Source organism: Astyanax mexicanus, chromosome 15 (assembly GCF_023375975.1).
Source record: "Astyanax mexicanus isolate ESR-SI-001 chromosome 15, AstMex3_surface, whole genome shotgun sequence".
Taxonomy (NCBI): Eukaryota; Metazoa; Chordata; class Actinopteri; order Characiformes; family Acestrorhamphidae; genus Astyanax; species Astyanax mexicanus.
Window position 1 is genome coordinate 15,740,342 of NC_064422.1, and position 15,030 is coordinate 15,755,371.

At 36.4% G+C, this 15,030-nt stretch overlaps 1 protein-coding gene across 1 annotated transcript in view; it reads left to right on the top strand.

Moving 5' to 3' along the window:
• The first annotated feature begins 5,952 nt into the window (after window positions 1-5,952).
• qrfprb (pyroglutamylated RFamide peptide receptor b) overlaps window positions 5,953-15,030 on the top strand; it is a 33,821-nt gene continuing 24,743 nt past the window's right edge. Inside the window, exons 1-2 of the mRNA XM_007235442.3 lie at window positions 5,953-6,436; window positions 8,896-8,947. Coding sequence (XP_007235504.2) covers window positions 5,954-6,436; window positions 8,896-8,947 — 535 coding nt within the window. The 5' untranslated portion in view covers window position 5,953. The remainder of the gene's footprint in view (window positions 6,437-8,895; window positions 8,948-15,030) is intronic.

Genomic DNA, 15,030 nt, shown 5'->3' on the forward strand with positions numbered 1-15,030 from the left:
CAACAAAACCAGCTACACAATGGAAGGCTAGCTGGCACAAAAAGCCCACCCCCACCCCCACCCCCACCCCCACCCACCCGCGCTACACACACACACACACACTTATAAACACATCACGCCAGATTATTTGTAAGCTGTGCAATTACTTGCAAGATCAGGAGCTAATTTCTACAGCACAAACAACACAAGCAGAACCTGGAGAGAAACATACGAGCTGAGCAATTACAGTTAAATGGACACAAAAGTGTTCAAATCTTCAAAACAGGGACGGATCTCTGACCAGGCCAGTGGGATCATTGGGTGGTCATCACTACATGCTTCAGGGAGCCTTTGGGCAAATAGAATTACTCAAGACAACTCAAAATTAAAGACAGCCCAGCAGAGACATGAAAGTAGTGATGAAATGAAAGATACAATCAGCCTTGTTCTTAAATCCTTAAAGCGGATGAATGTTTCAGCAGGGTAAGGTTTGTTTCAGTTCAATTCATTTCTATGTACAATATCACTCAAAACATATTTAACAGACCTCCGTTTTCAGTGTTTTTATATTTAATACTGAAGTCATCCTGGCTATGGAACACAGCACACATAAGGAACACAGCAACAGAGGAAACTCTTGGTCTTCCTTTCCTGGGGCAGTCCTGATGAGGTGCCAGTGTCATCATAACGTTTTTGAAGGCCTTTGCGACTTCACTTAAGGAGGCTTTCCTTTTTACTTTATTTTACTTAAGTTCTTAGTTTTTTTAGATTGAGATTTAAACCTTCTTTTCTTTACTTAGTTGAGTAGCTCTTGCCATAATAAGGATTAGAAGATTATTCAAATAGAGCTAATAATTGTGTACCATCTCTAATTCTTTACAAATTTACAGCTGATACTTTTAAACACATTAAGAGGGAAACAAAATAAGTAATTAACTGAACTAATAAGTTCAGCACAGCTGTTAACTGAAAGTCTGAATTCCAGGTGACTCTGCCTCACAAAGCAAAAAGAGAAGAGAAAAAAGAAAGAGAAAACCTTTTTGTGTTTTGTGTTCATACTTTGGATGACTTTAGTATTAATCTACTAAATTTGAAATCATGAAAAGCCACTGAATTTAAGTTGTATTCAAACTGTTGACTTATAAAAACCCCAAAGAACACAAGAAGAACCACAGAAAGACTCAAAAAGAGAATGCTCCTAAAAAAAGAGGAAAAAACATTAAGTAGAGCTAAGGATCAAAAGGATTCTCCAAAACAAATTGGTAGAAAAAACAAAGACTCAAAAGTGAAACCCGCTAAAAAACTCCAATAATAATAATACATCCTCTGTAAAAACACAGAAAAGAACCATTAAATGGAAAGCAAGACTCAAAAGGACAACCTCCCTCAGATCATGTGTAATTGCTCAGCAGAACCAAGACTCAAGATGACAACATCCATTGGAGAATGAAAAGGAAACACTTAAGAATTAAAACTTAAATGATAAGTAAGAACAATTGAGAAGAGCCAGGTCTCAAAAAGAAATCCTTTCTAAAGAGCATTTCTTTGAGTTATAGTAAGAAGCATTGGAAGGAAACCTCAAAGAAAGAGTCAAAAGTAGAACCTCTCCAACATTAAGAAGAACCAAGACTCAATCAATAGACTGTGAAGTGAGCCAACAGAAAACGCAAGGAGCAAAAACATTACTGACCAATTTTACTTATAAACCATGTTTTGTAAAATGTATCTGCGGTGCAATTCGGTGTAAATGTTCTTAATACTACAAACATTGCCAGAGATTACTATTTTTGGTTAACTAGAGATTCTTTAGAAAAGCACAAATTGTTCTTTTCTGTGATGAAAAATGTATTTAATGTTTATTTAAAGCACTTTTTGAAGCAGGTCGTTTCTAGTGTTGCTAGGACACCCAACTGTAGCACCTTAATTACCCCAAAGGGTATATAATTGCTCCACTTACCCCACTGACCAATGGGATCAATGGCCAGCAGACTCTCACCACCATGGAGCTCAGGCAGTCTCTGGGAAAAATGGATGATTCAAGATGACAGAAATATTAAAGACAGCACAGCAGATACTTAAAGAAAAACTAAAAAGCAGCCCCACCCGCCTCATGTTGAGAAGAGTCCATCAACATCATCTTGTGGGCAGTGTCCTGAAGTCAGCGTACTGTGGGCAATCATGAAGGACTAGAGGATAACCATCAGAAACTGTGAAACAACAGATTCAGAGCTTCTGTTTCTAAGTAGGAGTGTATAATAGAGTGAATAGCACATGAAACAGTGTTTAAAAACTCCAGCAGCACTGCTGTGTCTGATCCACTGGTACACATGAACACCTCATACACAACCACCACCACGCCATAGTTTAAGAATCTGTTGAATCTCTAAAAAGTTTATCAAGTAACTTTTAACAGTCTCAGGGCTTACAGCTTTCCCACCACAATTCTCCTGTTTTTTAATGCTTTTTTTTATTTTTATATAAAGCTATGGAGTGATAATCACAATATAGTAAAGAAACAAATCAAACTATGTTTTTTTTTTAAGTTGCACAGGTTAGAATGTTATTATCACGCAGCTCTGGAACTGTGCAGTGAGCACTGCACACACATCAGCTCCTCCACTTCTCTGCATTATGCGCTTGACTTGGACAAAATGGAGCCTTCTGAAGTGAGGAGAAAAATTACATCAGGTAAGCTAACTTTGGTCCAATGTGAAAGAAAGTCGTAGGTATGGAGCTAATTTAAGTTAGTTGTTGATTGTAACAACACCTGTGTCGGCTTCGTTGAGTGTGTTAATTCAGCATGCTCCTATAGCATTCCACAGCAAAAAGACGGCATGTACCCTTGTTTTTTTCATATATGCTTAAAAAACGTTTGTTTAAAAAGTGTTTATTCTTATTTTTTTCTTTCTTTCTTAATTATTTTAGCGTATACGAAAGTAATTGTAAATGATGTTATTGTTCTTGGTTTATTTCAGTTTAATGAGTGTGCGTAGCCTAATTGTTGTTTATCTATTTTTCACTAGGGCTATATGCTTAAAATAAAAGACATTGTTTGTTCAGAAAGTGTTTTATATTCTTAAACATTGTTATTTATATTAGAGTACACAGGGAGATTAATTCTTAGTCATTTTTTTTTCTTAAATAATAGGTATATGCTTCTTTAGTATTGCAGTGTTTCTGGACAGATTTTGCTCATTCAAACAGCCCGAAAATGTTTTTAAAAAACTCAGTTTTAACACTTTACTTACAAAAAATTGTCGGGTTTAAATCGGGCTCTGGCTCACAAAGAGAGTTTATGGGGCAGGTCGGGATGGCTCGGATAGAACGTGCACGGGTTCGGGCTGGATTTTGTGGGCCCGATCTAAGCTCTATCAGGGCTACAGGCGTTGCTTGAATACTATCAATTAGGGCCGCATGATATACCGTTTTAGCATCGTCATCGTGATGTGTGCATGCCATTTAAATGCCCGACTTGGCGTGGACTTGATTGGCGTGGAGCTCTTGATCGGTCTGAACATGAGACAGCTGGTGGTGGCGGGTTTGGTTACATCACAGGCCCTGCATTGTTTAATATCGCAATATATATATAGTCATAAAAAAGGACTGTCCATAGATACATATATAACTCTAACTAAACACTGCTAATACTAGTTTGGATGGTGAAGTGGGAAAGGTTAAGCCAGTAAATTAAGCATTGGTAAAGTCTGGCCTGAAGCTACATCATGAGTCATAAGCCAGTTCCACACTGAACTGGGGAGAGTGAGTGAGGAGAGCGTGGGACGAACAAACAGCAGCCCTTTACTTTCAGACTGTAAATAAAACTCCAGCAGCTGCTATTCACAATGAATCGCGCATTTAATGGGAGTTGGAGGAGGTGTGTGGGGATTACATGGTGGTAGAGGAGTGATGAAGGAAAACAGCAGTATAACAGCAGCAGACAATATTAAAAACAATATTAAGAGTGAAAGCTCCAGCATTGAACCAAAGCTGATCACTGCAGGCCACTGGAATACATTATTTTATTACCCTATAATAATGACACAATACACTGACATGCAATAAGTGAAGGCATGGGCGTGGTAGTGGGGGGAAAAGTGGACCTGACTACCCAGGGCCCTAGTAGGGAGAGGGGCCCATGAAAATCCTGATTTTTTTTTCGCTCACTTTCCTTTGTTTACTGGCATGGATAGGGGCCCATTAACATAGAGGGTGTACAGGGCCCAGAATTTGCTGCTACGCCCCTGAGTGAAGGACATAATTAGGCCAATTCCCTCTGATTATAAACATCTAAAAAAGATTCCGAACTTTCTGCACTCGCTCGAAGTTAAAACGAAAAGAAACCCTGCAGTTTAAAGCTCTACAGTTTAAAGCCCTGACAGATTTAAATAGCCCTGGCTGTCCAGAGAGACGGTAGCAACACATCTCAAAAAGTTGGAGAAAAAAATTCAAAACCTACATGTCCCTGTGTGAAAAAGTGTTCGCCCCCCCCCCCTTAGTTAAAACTGAGTTCAATTTCTCTAGAAACACCCAGGCCTGATTACCACCACGTCTGTTCTCAATCAAGAAATCAATTAAATATCACCTGCCTGACAAAAGGAAGTAGACCACAAGACACTCAAAAGTTAGACATAATGCCAATAATCAAAGGCGCATTGTTTATATAAAGCACATTATGCAACACTAGTAAAAATCTTCCTATAGCTACAATAAATAAACTTCAACTGGTGCAAAATGCAGCAGAGAGAATATTGACACATACTAAAAAAACGACATATTTTTAGCTTCCCTCCATTGGCTACCTGTTTCTTTTAGAATCATTTTTTTATTTTTATCAAGATTTTATTACCAGTCAAATCGATTAATGGTTTAGCACCTTCATACATCTCTAAAATGCTGACTGAATATCGTCACTGTCCTTATCTCCACACTTATCTCCATTTTTGTTGATTTTTTGTTTATTACATCATTTGAACAGACAAACTGTTCCTTACAATGTGCCAAAATTTCTTGATGAACGGACCAATAGAAACTCTTTAAAATTACATAAAAAAACTCGTTTTACATTGACTTCCATTGAAAGTTTACAAGGTTTTTTCTCTCTCCTGTAAAGTTGCTGTTTTGGAGCTGTGTTTTCCATTGAACAACGACGATATGTTCCAAATTGTGTCTTTAGATCAAATTGTGTCTCCAGATCCCCCTTATGAAACTCAAAAAGAGTGAAAAAGCGGCTTTCTTTTTTTATGCACCAAAAATATGGAACACACTACAGATAAATATTCGTCAAGCAACCTCTGTTACTATTTTTAAGAAAAGGCTAAAAACATATTTTTTTTACATTACCTTTAATTAGACCTTATTCTTATTTTTCTAGCTTTTAATTATATGTTATTTTTATCTGTCTGGTTTTGATTGTATTTTTTTCTATCATAATTTTTATTTGTTTGTTTTTTAATATTATATTTTATTAATTTTCATTTTGTTTGACTTTTTTTAAATGTCTTGCTTGCATGTTGTGCTATTTATTACTCTCTTACTCCCTGTGTAAAGCACTTTGAGCTGCATTTTTATGTTTTAAAGGTTATATGCTATATAAATAGGAAAACAAATAGTCTTGCTTTATTTCACCTTTTATCCTTGTCTGTTCTTGATGTACCTTTTTCCCAGGTTGCTTCTGCTACTTGTCAGGCTGTTATTGTAAATAATACGTATATGTTCTTAATGACTTTCCTGATTAAATTAAGGGTTAAATAACAAATATATATTATTATGGTCATAACAATACAGCTGCTTTGAACAAAGTGAGAGAGAGAAAGAGGTGAGAGAGCAAGAAAGACTGAGAAAATGGGAGTAAGTGAGAAAGAGAGAGAGAGAGAGGGGAGGGGTGGGAGAGGATGCGCGCGCGTAAAAGTGAGAGAAAGAAAGGGAGAGAGAGAGAGAGAGAGAGAAAGAGTGAGTGAGTGAGAGGGTGAAATAGATGTATGTGAGCGCGTGTGGTGCTCAGATCAGATCAGCGCGGGAGTGCTGGGGTCACTCCAACCTTGTGCGCGCGCGCCACTTGCTCCTCACACGAGGGTTACAAGAAACAGAAAACCCCTCGTGCCTCCCTGCACTCCATCAGGTCCGGTACCGCCGCTGCACCATGACAGCCGCCGCGTCCACGGTGGCGAGCGCGAGCGTCGCGCGCATCACGCCCGAGCTGCTGCGCGACCTGCTGCGCCGCTACAACCTCTCGCGCCACGAGTTCATCCGCGCGTACGGAGTCCCGCCGCTCGTCTACACGCCCGAGCTGCCCGCGCGCGCGCGCACCGCCTTCGTGCTCACCTACGCCGCGATCTTCGCGCTCGCGCTGCTGGGGAACGGCGTGGTGCTGTGCGTGCTGGCGCGCGAGGGAGCCGCGCGGCGCGCCTCCAGCCTCTTCATGTGCTCGCTCGCGCTCAGCGACCTGCTCATCACCTTCTTCTGGGTGATTCTCACGAAATCAGACTAATGAGGTGGCATTAAGGAGTGTGATGAACAGGTAAATGCTATCAATTTGGGAAACACTGGTTTATAAACATCTCATCAAAGGCTATATTGGAAGTGATTAAAAGTAGACATTGTGATATTTTAAATTATGTATTTTTTATAATTTAGTGTGAAATTCTCAGTACCGCAACGCGTCCATTGCTGAATCTCGGCTCTTCAATTACACAATTTTAATATTTAAAATAAATAAATAATAAAAAACTTAAATGTATCTCATAAAGTAAATTGTTACAGTCAATAAAAATGTATTACTTGGAATTCATTGGTAAAAGAAAAGAAAATATTTAGAAAAATAACTTTGGTCAGAACCAATGTTCTCAGCCTCCGCAACAATTTTCAAGCACCATTTAAGACCACAAGGAACAGAAAAAAAACAGCCATTTTGAGAGCGGGGACACCTTTTAGTATGACACCCAAGATGGCTACCAGGTAAGCACCTAATTTTATACCTCTCCAGATAAATGTTAAAAACTTGGTTGTCAGCGAGCATACACAACTTTTTGTTTCTCATTACCGAAACAGCTAGTTTTTAATGTTTAAAAAAATGAAAATGTTATTGTGTTTTGGGAATTTTTAAGGTTTTTAAAGTCTAAATACAAAAAGCTAGCAAAAGTTTAGCCAGGCATCATGGTGGCCCCACAGAGATCAAAGAAGGTTAAGGTCCCTCATACTCCGCAACAGCCTTCTCATACACCGCAACAATTTAAGGCCTGTTGCGGTAGAGAGATTCACTGTTGCGGTAAAGAGAAATTAATGTTTTAAGTGACATGAACTTATATATATATATATATATATATATTGTTTCATAAAAAAGCCTTTATTTACTTATAATAAACAATATATAAAACAATACATGATGCAATTTCAGATAAAAAACAGATTTATGTAGCAGGGCAGTGACACCCATATAACTTCCGCATAAGATATAAAAATAATATATAATAATAATAATAATAATAATATATATATATATAATATATAATTTTCATATATATAATATATACATTTCATGAAACAACTTTTATTGTTATAAACTGTTAATAAAGGTTGTTTCATGAAATTTATTTTTATAAACTTTTATTGTTATAAACTGTTTATATGTGTATATATATATATATATATATATATATATATATATATATATATATATATATATATATACACATTTTATGAAACAACCTTTATTAACAGTTTATAACAATAAAAGTTGTTTCATGAAATGTATATATTATATATATGAAATTTATATATATACACACATATATACATTTCATTAAACAACTTTCTTTAATTTTATCTTTAATTTTAATTTAGTTGCACATTGATGTTTACATTTTTCATGAGATTAATGCTTAATACAAAGATGTTTAATGAGATGTTGAATTGCTTGTTTCATACTTAAATATTTAATTTCAACTTAGTTGTACATTGATGTTTATATCCGTCATGAAATTAATACTTAATAAAAAAGTTGTTTTATGAGATGTTGAATTACTTATTTTGTATTTAAACATTCCATTTCAATTTAGTTATACAGTGATGTTTAAAGTTTTAAGGAATTTATGTCTAATGAGGTATGTTGAAATTTGTTTTATTAAAATACACAGTTCAAAATAGGATATTTTCACAGCTTGAGTCTTACTGAGAATAATTTTCAACAGCAAATACCACATTTTGTTCAATATTACTACTCCATACAAAACTCAAGAAGTACATCATTAGAATTTGTTATTTATTCACAGCATTCACACTGTGTTTGTTGTGTAAAGTGTTATTGTTAATTAAGTAGGAATCCTTGTAATGACTCTCTTTACCGAAACATTGACTCTCTTTACCGAAACACCATTCTCTTTACCGCAACACATATTTATTTACTAATTATTTTACTGTTATAAAACAAATTCTAGTTTATAATGGTATTTGGATAAATTGTATTTCTTCATAGGTCATCTGTACTAAATAAGAAATTATACATGTAATTTTTCAGTTAAATATCCTGAAAAGACAGGACATGAATCATGAAATCTGTTGCGGTAATGAGACAAATCATAAAATAAAAAAAAATGGGAAACTTATAAATATAATATTTTCTGGGTTATATACACATATGAGCACAACTGTTAATAATATCTATTTAAAAAGTAACAAATGTGTAACTTTTAAACCATATCTGTTCTGTGTTATCATGTTGCGGTACTGAGAATGTGTGTGCTCTGACTGACTAAAATGGTGCAAAATATACAGAAAAAAATTATAAAATTAAAAAAAAAAAGTATTTCTAAAAAGTTCAGACCCTAGTCTTGCATAACAAAAAGAAATTTTATATTTAAATGCCTTTTGAAATTTTTCAAGTGTGAACCCTTTTAAATCTGTTTTTCGTGAGAATAAGTGTTCTGCGTGCCCTTCACCCTCCTGCAGAACATCTCCTCTCAGTGGAGCGGAGGTACAGCACACACCTGAGTTTGTTTGTTTGTTTGTTCTGTGAGAATACACAGGAGTTCTTGTTTAGTTAAGTTTTTTGCAGCTTGTTTGTTGATTGGTTTGTTTAATTTTTTCACAGTGCAAAATCTAATAGTGAACTTTGTGTTTGTTTGCATTTGTTTGTTCACTCTAGAACTTCAGTGGTTACGTTTTTTGTTTAGTTGTTTGTTTGGAGGATTGTTTAGTGAAAAAGCAGCCATTGTTGTTCAGTGGGTTTAAGTTGTAAACCTCACTGCTGAATGTTTGTTTGGAGGGTGGTTGCATTTTTGTTTGGATTTGTTTGTTTTCATTCATTCACAATGCCAAATATCTGATGCAGTCAGGGTTTTTTTGTTCGCATTTGCTTGTTTTAGGGGATTGCTCTACAAAGACTGTGGTTGAGTTTTCATTTTGTTTGCATGCAGGAATGTTTTATGAGAAAATGCTGTTTTTTGTTTAGCTTGTTCAAGGCTGTTACATTTTTGTTTGGATTTGTTTGTCTGGAGGATAACAGTGGTTTATTTTTTGTCTAGTGGTTTGTTTGTTTGGAGGATTGTTTTGTTAGAAAAGCAGCAATTTTTGTTCAGATGATTTAATTTGTGGACATCACTCCTTAGCTTTAAATCTCTGCTGAGTGTTTGTTTGGAAAGCTGTCATATTTTTGCTTGTTTTATCTCTTTCACTATGTAAAGGCTAAAATAGAGGAACCGAGATGCAGCAGACAATGCTTGTTTGCTTGCTTTTTGCAAGATTGTTTTCAGAAGATTGTTTTGCAAGATTGTTTTGTTGATCAGTCTTTTTTATATAATAATTTATTTGTTTTGTGAGGAATTTATTTGATTTGTTTAATGAGAGAATGCAAGGCTTGTGTTTTTGTTTCATTTTCAGTTTTATTTGTAGGAATACAACAAAGCAGCAACAATTATGTTTAGTTGTTTAATTAGTGCACCTCACTTATCTCCCTGTTAAACTGTGCATCTGCTAATTGTTTGTTTGGAGGGCTTTTGCGTTTTGTTCGGAATTCTTTCACAATTAAAAACATCTAACAGTGGAATAGATGTTCTATAAAAAAATCTTTTTTTGCATTTGTTTGTTTGGAGAATTATTCTAGAAGTATAGCTCTGGTTGAGGTTTTGTTAAATTGTACGCTTGGAGGATTGTTTAGTCAGAAAAGCAGCAGTTGTTCAGTGGGTTTTTGTTTAGCTTGTTTAATTTGTGAAGCTCACTCTAAGCTCTGCATCTCTGCTGAGTATTTGTTTGGAAGACTGTTGCATTTTTGTTTGTGTTGGCTTGTTTGGAGAACTGCTTTAGTAGAACAACGATGGTTGAGTTTGTATTTGCTTGTTTGTTTGGAGAATTCTTTTGTGAGAAAAGCAACTATTTTTGTTTAGATGGTTTAATTTGTCAACCTCACTCATTAGCTCTGAATATCTGCTAAATGTTTGTTTGGAAAGCTGCTGCATTTGTGTTGGTTTGCATTTGTTTTTTGGGGGAATCGCTGGATGGCAGTGGTTGAGTTCTTGTTTAGTTGTTTGTTTGGAGTATTGTTTCCTGAGAAAATCAGCAGTTTTTGTTTAGTTGGTTTAATTTGTGAAACTCACTACTAAGCTCTGCATCTCTGGTTATTGCATTTTGTTTTAAAATTTTTGTTTTTATTTAACAGTGTTAAATCTCGAATTGTGGAGTGTATGTACAGCGGACAGTTTTTTTTTTGCATTTGTTTGTTTGGGAGATTGCTCTAGGTGAAAGGCTGTGGTTAAGTTTTTGTTTATTTGTTTGCTTGAAGGATTCTGTTGTGTGTTGTTGGAGGGCTGTTTGTTGGGAACAAATTTGGAATTTGGATTTTTGTTTGTATTTGTTTATTTAATCCCTTTAATAATGCAAAAAATATAATAATGGAGTGGAGGTGCATAGAACAGCATTTATTTCTTTGTATGTTTGAGTGGATATGTTTAAGAGTAAAGCCAGTTTTTTAGTAGGATTGTTTCAAAAGGAAAATTCTGAAATTTAGTTTTTTTGTTTAGTTGTTATTAAATTGTATGATTGTTTCAGTAGAAAATAAAGAAATTCTGATTGTTTAGGGGTTTTATATTTAATATTTTATTAAAAAGACAATAGATGTGATTTGATACATTTTAAAGCTTAAATTTAAACTGTTTCAGAAGGAAAAGCAGTCATTCTGTTGTTTGTTTAATTGTTGTTTGTTTGGATTTGTTAGTTTCATCCCTTTTACCTCAAAAGAGTAACACATTAAAGCGGAGGTACAGCAGATAGCATTTGTTTTGCTTGTTTGTTTGGAGAATTGTTTTAAGAGAAAAGGTCATTTTATTTGTCCAGATTGTTTCAGGAGAAACAATTCATTGGTTTTGTTTTAATAAAAGGAACATAAAAGTTGGATTTTATTTGTTTGGGTGTTATGAGAAAAGTTATAGATGTGTACATTTTTGTTGTCCTGGTTGTTTCATTTTTGTGAAGGTTGTTTCAGGAGAAAAGACAGTAGCTGTGATTTTGTTTAGATTTTTATTTGTTTATTCCCCTGCAAGACTGACCAGTGGAAAGGGCAGTGATTATGTTTGTTCAGAATTGTCTTCTTTTTGTTTGTAAAATTGTTACAGAAGAAATCGTTTTTTTTTATTTACAATGCCAATTCCGATATTTAGAGAGCACAAAAAACAGATGGCCGATATATAAAGTCAATATTTATTTTTTTTCCTTTGAATAATAATAATAATAATAATAACAACAATAATAATGCACAAAATTGCTGAAATTAAACCAACATTTTACGCACTGTTGTCTCTCTCTCCAGAATGTTAACACTGCTATTGGAGAAACTAAGAATTACACCATGTTTAGTTGTTTGTTTGCATTTAGATTTATGTCTGAGTGATTAAGCTACAGCAAAACATTGTTCTAGAGTTTTAAAACTATGAGTAATAGTTCCTGAAGAAAAGCAGCATTCAGCTGCTGTTCTCTTGTAGCTGTTATGAGTTAGCGTTAGCCGAGTTGAGCTAAAGTAGCCAGTTAGCGTTAGCTAGCACAGAGATGGCTGTGTGAATAGGCTACTGGTTTACATAGTAAAACGTCGCTAAAGCTAGTCAGTGGGTTTACTTATGCTTCCTGTTTGGAAGCCAGTTCAGACTGAAATGAAGCAGTTCTCTGGAGGCTAATGATTTAATTTGCTGCAGCTGTGCATCGTTAGCCTGTCTGGAAGCTCTGTGTCAAATGGTTCTGGTGGTGTTTTTAAAGGGGTTTTCGCAAAATTTGGCCTGGTTAAAAACGGATTCTGGGTCGTTTGTACCCTTTTTTCTGTTCTATTAAGCCGGTATGAAAACTTGGGTGTGGATTAAAACAACCGGACCTAAACCTGCTAGAGGAGGTGGTCTCGGTCCGGTCCCAAACAAGCGGTTCACTTGTGTTGAGAATGTAATTCCGGTCTAGATCGACCCAGCTATCAAATATATTCCTTTTATTTGAGCTAAACTGCTGATAAGGCGCAGTTTAATCTGAGATATTTGCCAAATAACGCTAATTAGTTACCACAGCTATAAACAAACACTGTCTCTGCTGCTTCATGCTGTTTACACACGCTGTCTGTGCTGCGTTCACTACTCACAGCCGTGTTAGTCAGTTTACTACATGTTCATCTGCACTTCATGTCCTCTTGGAAACGCAGTTTCAAGGCGCAGGCACAAATATTCAGTGTTCTGTGTTAAAGCAGGTTTACACTGCACAAAAAGTATGTCAACCCTTTACTTAGATTTCAGCATTAATTGGCCATTAAATGTGTTCTGACACAATAGAGAAATACAGTCTGCTTAACCTCTTAACACGCCCTGGCCCGCCGGCGGGCCAGAAAAATATGATATTTAATATCTGGCTGTGTTTATAGGTTCAATATAGACACCCAATATACCATTTTAAAGCTTAGAATCTCTGCTTTTCAGTTATATAGCCTATTTAGCTGTATCACCTTTCAGAAAATAAACATTTAGGGCGAAATATGCCTTGGTTATGAAAATATTAAATCATAATTTTCATATTTCCGTTTATCGGACGTCCATATTTGATCGAATGCGGACATGTTATACACCATTCGAACCGTCTGGCTCTCCGGATTCCGAAACTGTGCTCCGTTTTAGTGTAGGACGGTCCCTGAATTAGAGCTGAAAGAGCGCGTTGCAGCGCGTGTTCAGAGTTGAAAAATGCACAGGTTTGGTCCTGTATTTACCTACAGTCACTCCCCACCCCCCCAACACCCACCAGCGGCTCCCCCACTCTCTTACCTTCAAAAAGAGCCCAGACTCAAGAAAATCCATCAATCCAGTCTCCTATAATCCACAGTTATATCCACCCCGCGCGAGGAATAATGTGAGACGGAATCTTAACTTTAATTCCGGGTGAATCCCATTTCTCCCCTTGGCCCTACCCCTTACCCCTACCCCTCTGTTTTGCGCGTGCACGTCAAGGGGTAGAGGTGTCCCGATTCCCGTTAGGATGAAGTGGTAGGGGTAAGGGGTAGGGCTAGTTAGCCCTTCAAACGGAGATTTTCCAGACCCACACTTCGTACCGAGGGGTATGAGAATGACTGGCAAGATGGCGGAACAAGCGACCAAAGAAACCCACAAATGCAAGTATTTTCCGTGTTAAAAATTACGATTAGCACTGTATTGCCTTAGTTTATTGTGTAGTTTTGATGTATTATGGCTGAATTCTTCATAACAAGCATAAAAAGTTCGCTAGTAGTTCGTTTCGGTAGCTAGCTAGCTAGCTAACTTTCCCGTTCCACCTTAAATGGTGCAACAGACGGCAGGCGCTACAGCATTTAAGGCGGAACAGAAAAAATAAATCAAATAAAAAATAATCAGAGCTAATTTCAGCTCCCCATCACAGAGGAATTAAGGAATGGACAATATTAATTAATTTCTGCACCTCCTGCCCCCTTTCTGAACACATACAATGCCCTAAAGTTAACTAGTTAATCAGCAGCTAGGCTACTGAACTTTAGCGCTCCACTGCTATCATCACATCAGCCCAGCAGGGTCACCTACACACCACCGCTAGTAGCCTGGTCATAAATCAGTGCTATTTATTTATGTTTTTATTGTTCATTGACAAACGTCATTGTGATATACCAGTGATTCCTCTGTCACTGAGGACCCATATTCTTGCACATTATATTGTTTTTGTAACACATTACCTGCTCCAGGACCAGTGTTGGGAACCTGTGTGATATACAATTTCTAGTATATTATGGAGGCTATTTTCAATAAGATTCACCTTTCACCGGGTGCTTGAAGGGTTGTCCCAATTCCTAGGGGTAGGATTTTACCCCTTCCCCTTGTAACTCCGTTCCAAGGGGAAGGATTACACTCGAAAAGAAGGGGTAGGGGTAAGGGGTAGGGCCAAGGGGAGAAATGGGATTCACCCTCCGAATTAAAAGCATTTTATTCGACGCTACGCCGATTCTGGCCCACAGCCAGACAGGGCGGAGCCTACTGGACATGACGGTATGAGAATGAGGTCTCTCAGCCAATCAGGTGGCGAGCTCGGCCAGCTGAAAGGCTAAGGAAGAGAGATGCTTGGCCATAGATACTGACTCTAATAGACTTTCCACTCAGCAGAACAACCGCTCTTAAAGAGACAGTGCGGATTTCTGTTTGTATATGAGTAGACCACACAAAAACCCAGAGTTTACTGCAAAATGAGTTATAATAGTGGTATTTTTTATTCTTATAAAGTTTCCAGTCCTTTGGAGAAAGAAAAGACCATTACTGGTTCAAATCACTATAACTTCTAACCAGTAATAGGTAGCAGTTTAAAATTTTATATGATGATTGTAAACACACTATAGTAAAATATAGAGCTGTCAAAACCCTTGTTCCATATAAATAGTTCATTTTATGTGTCTGAAAATAAAAAAAATTAATAGAAAATCTGGAAAGCGCCTAAAATCTTTCCTGGTTTTTACCATATTTTGGCCATTACATGTTCAATTGAATAATTAAAATGCCTTAAATGAATTGTGTAAAGGCTTCTAAGTAATATTAATTCATAGAATTGACT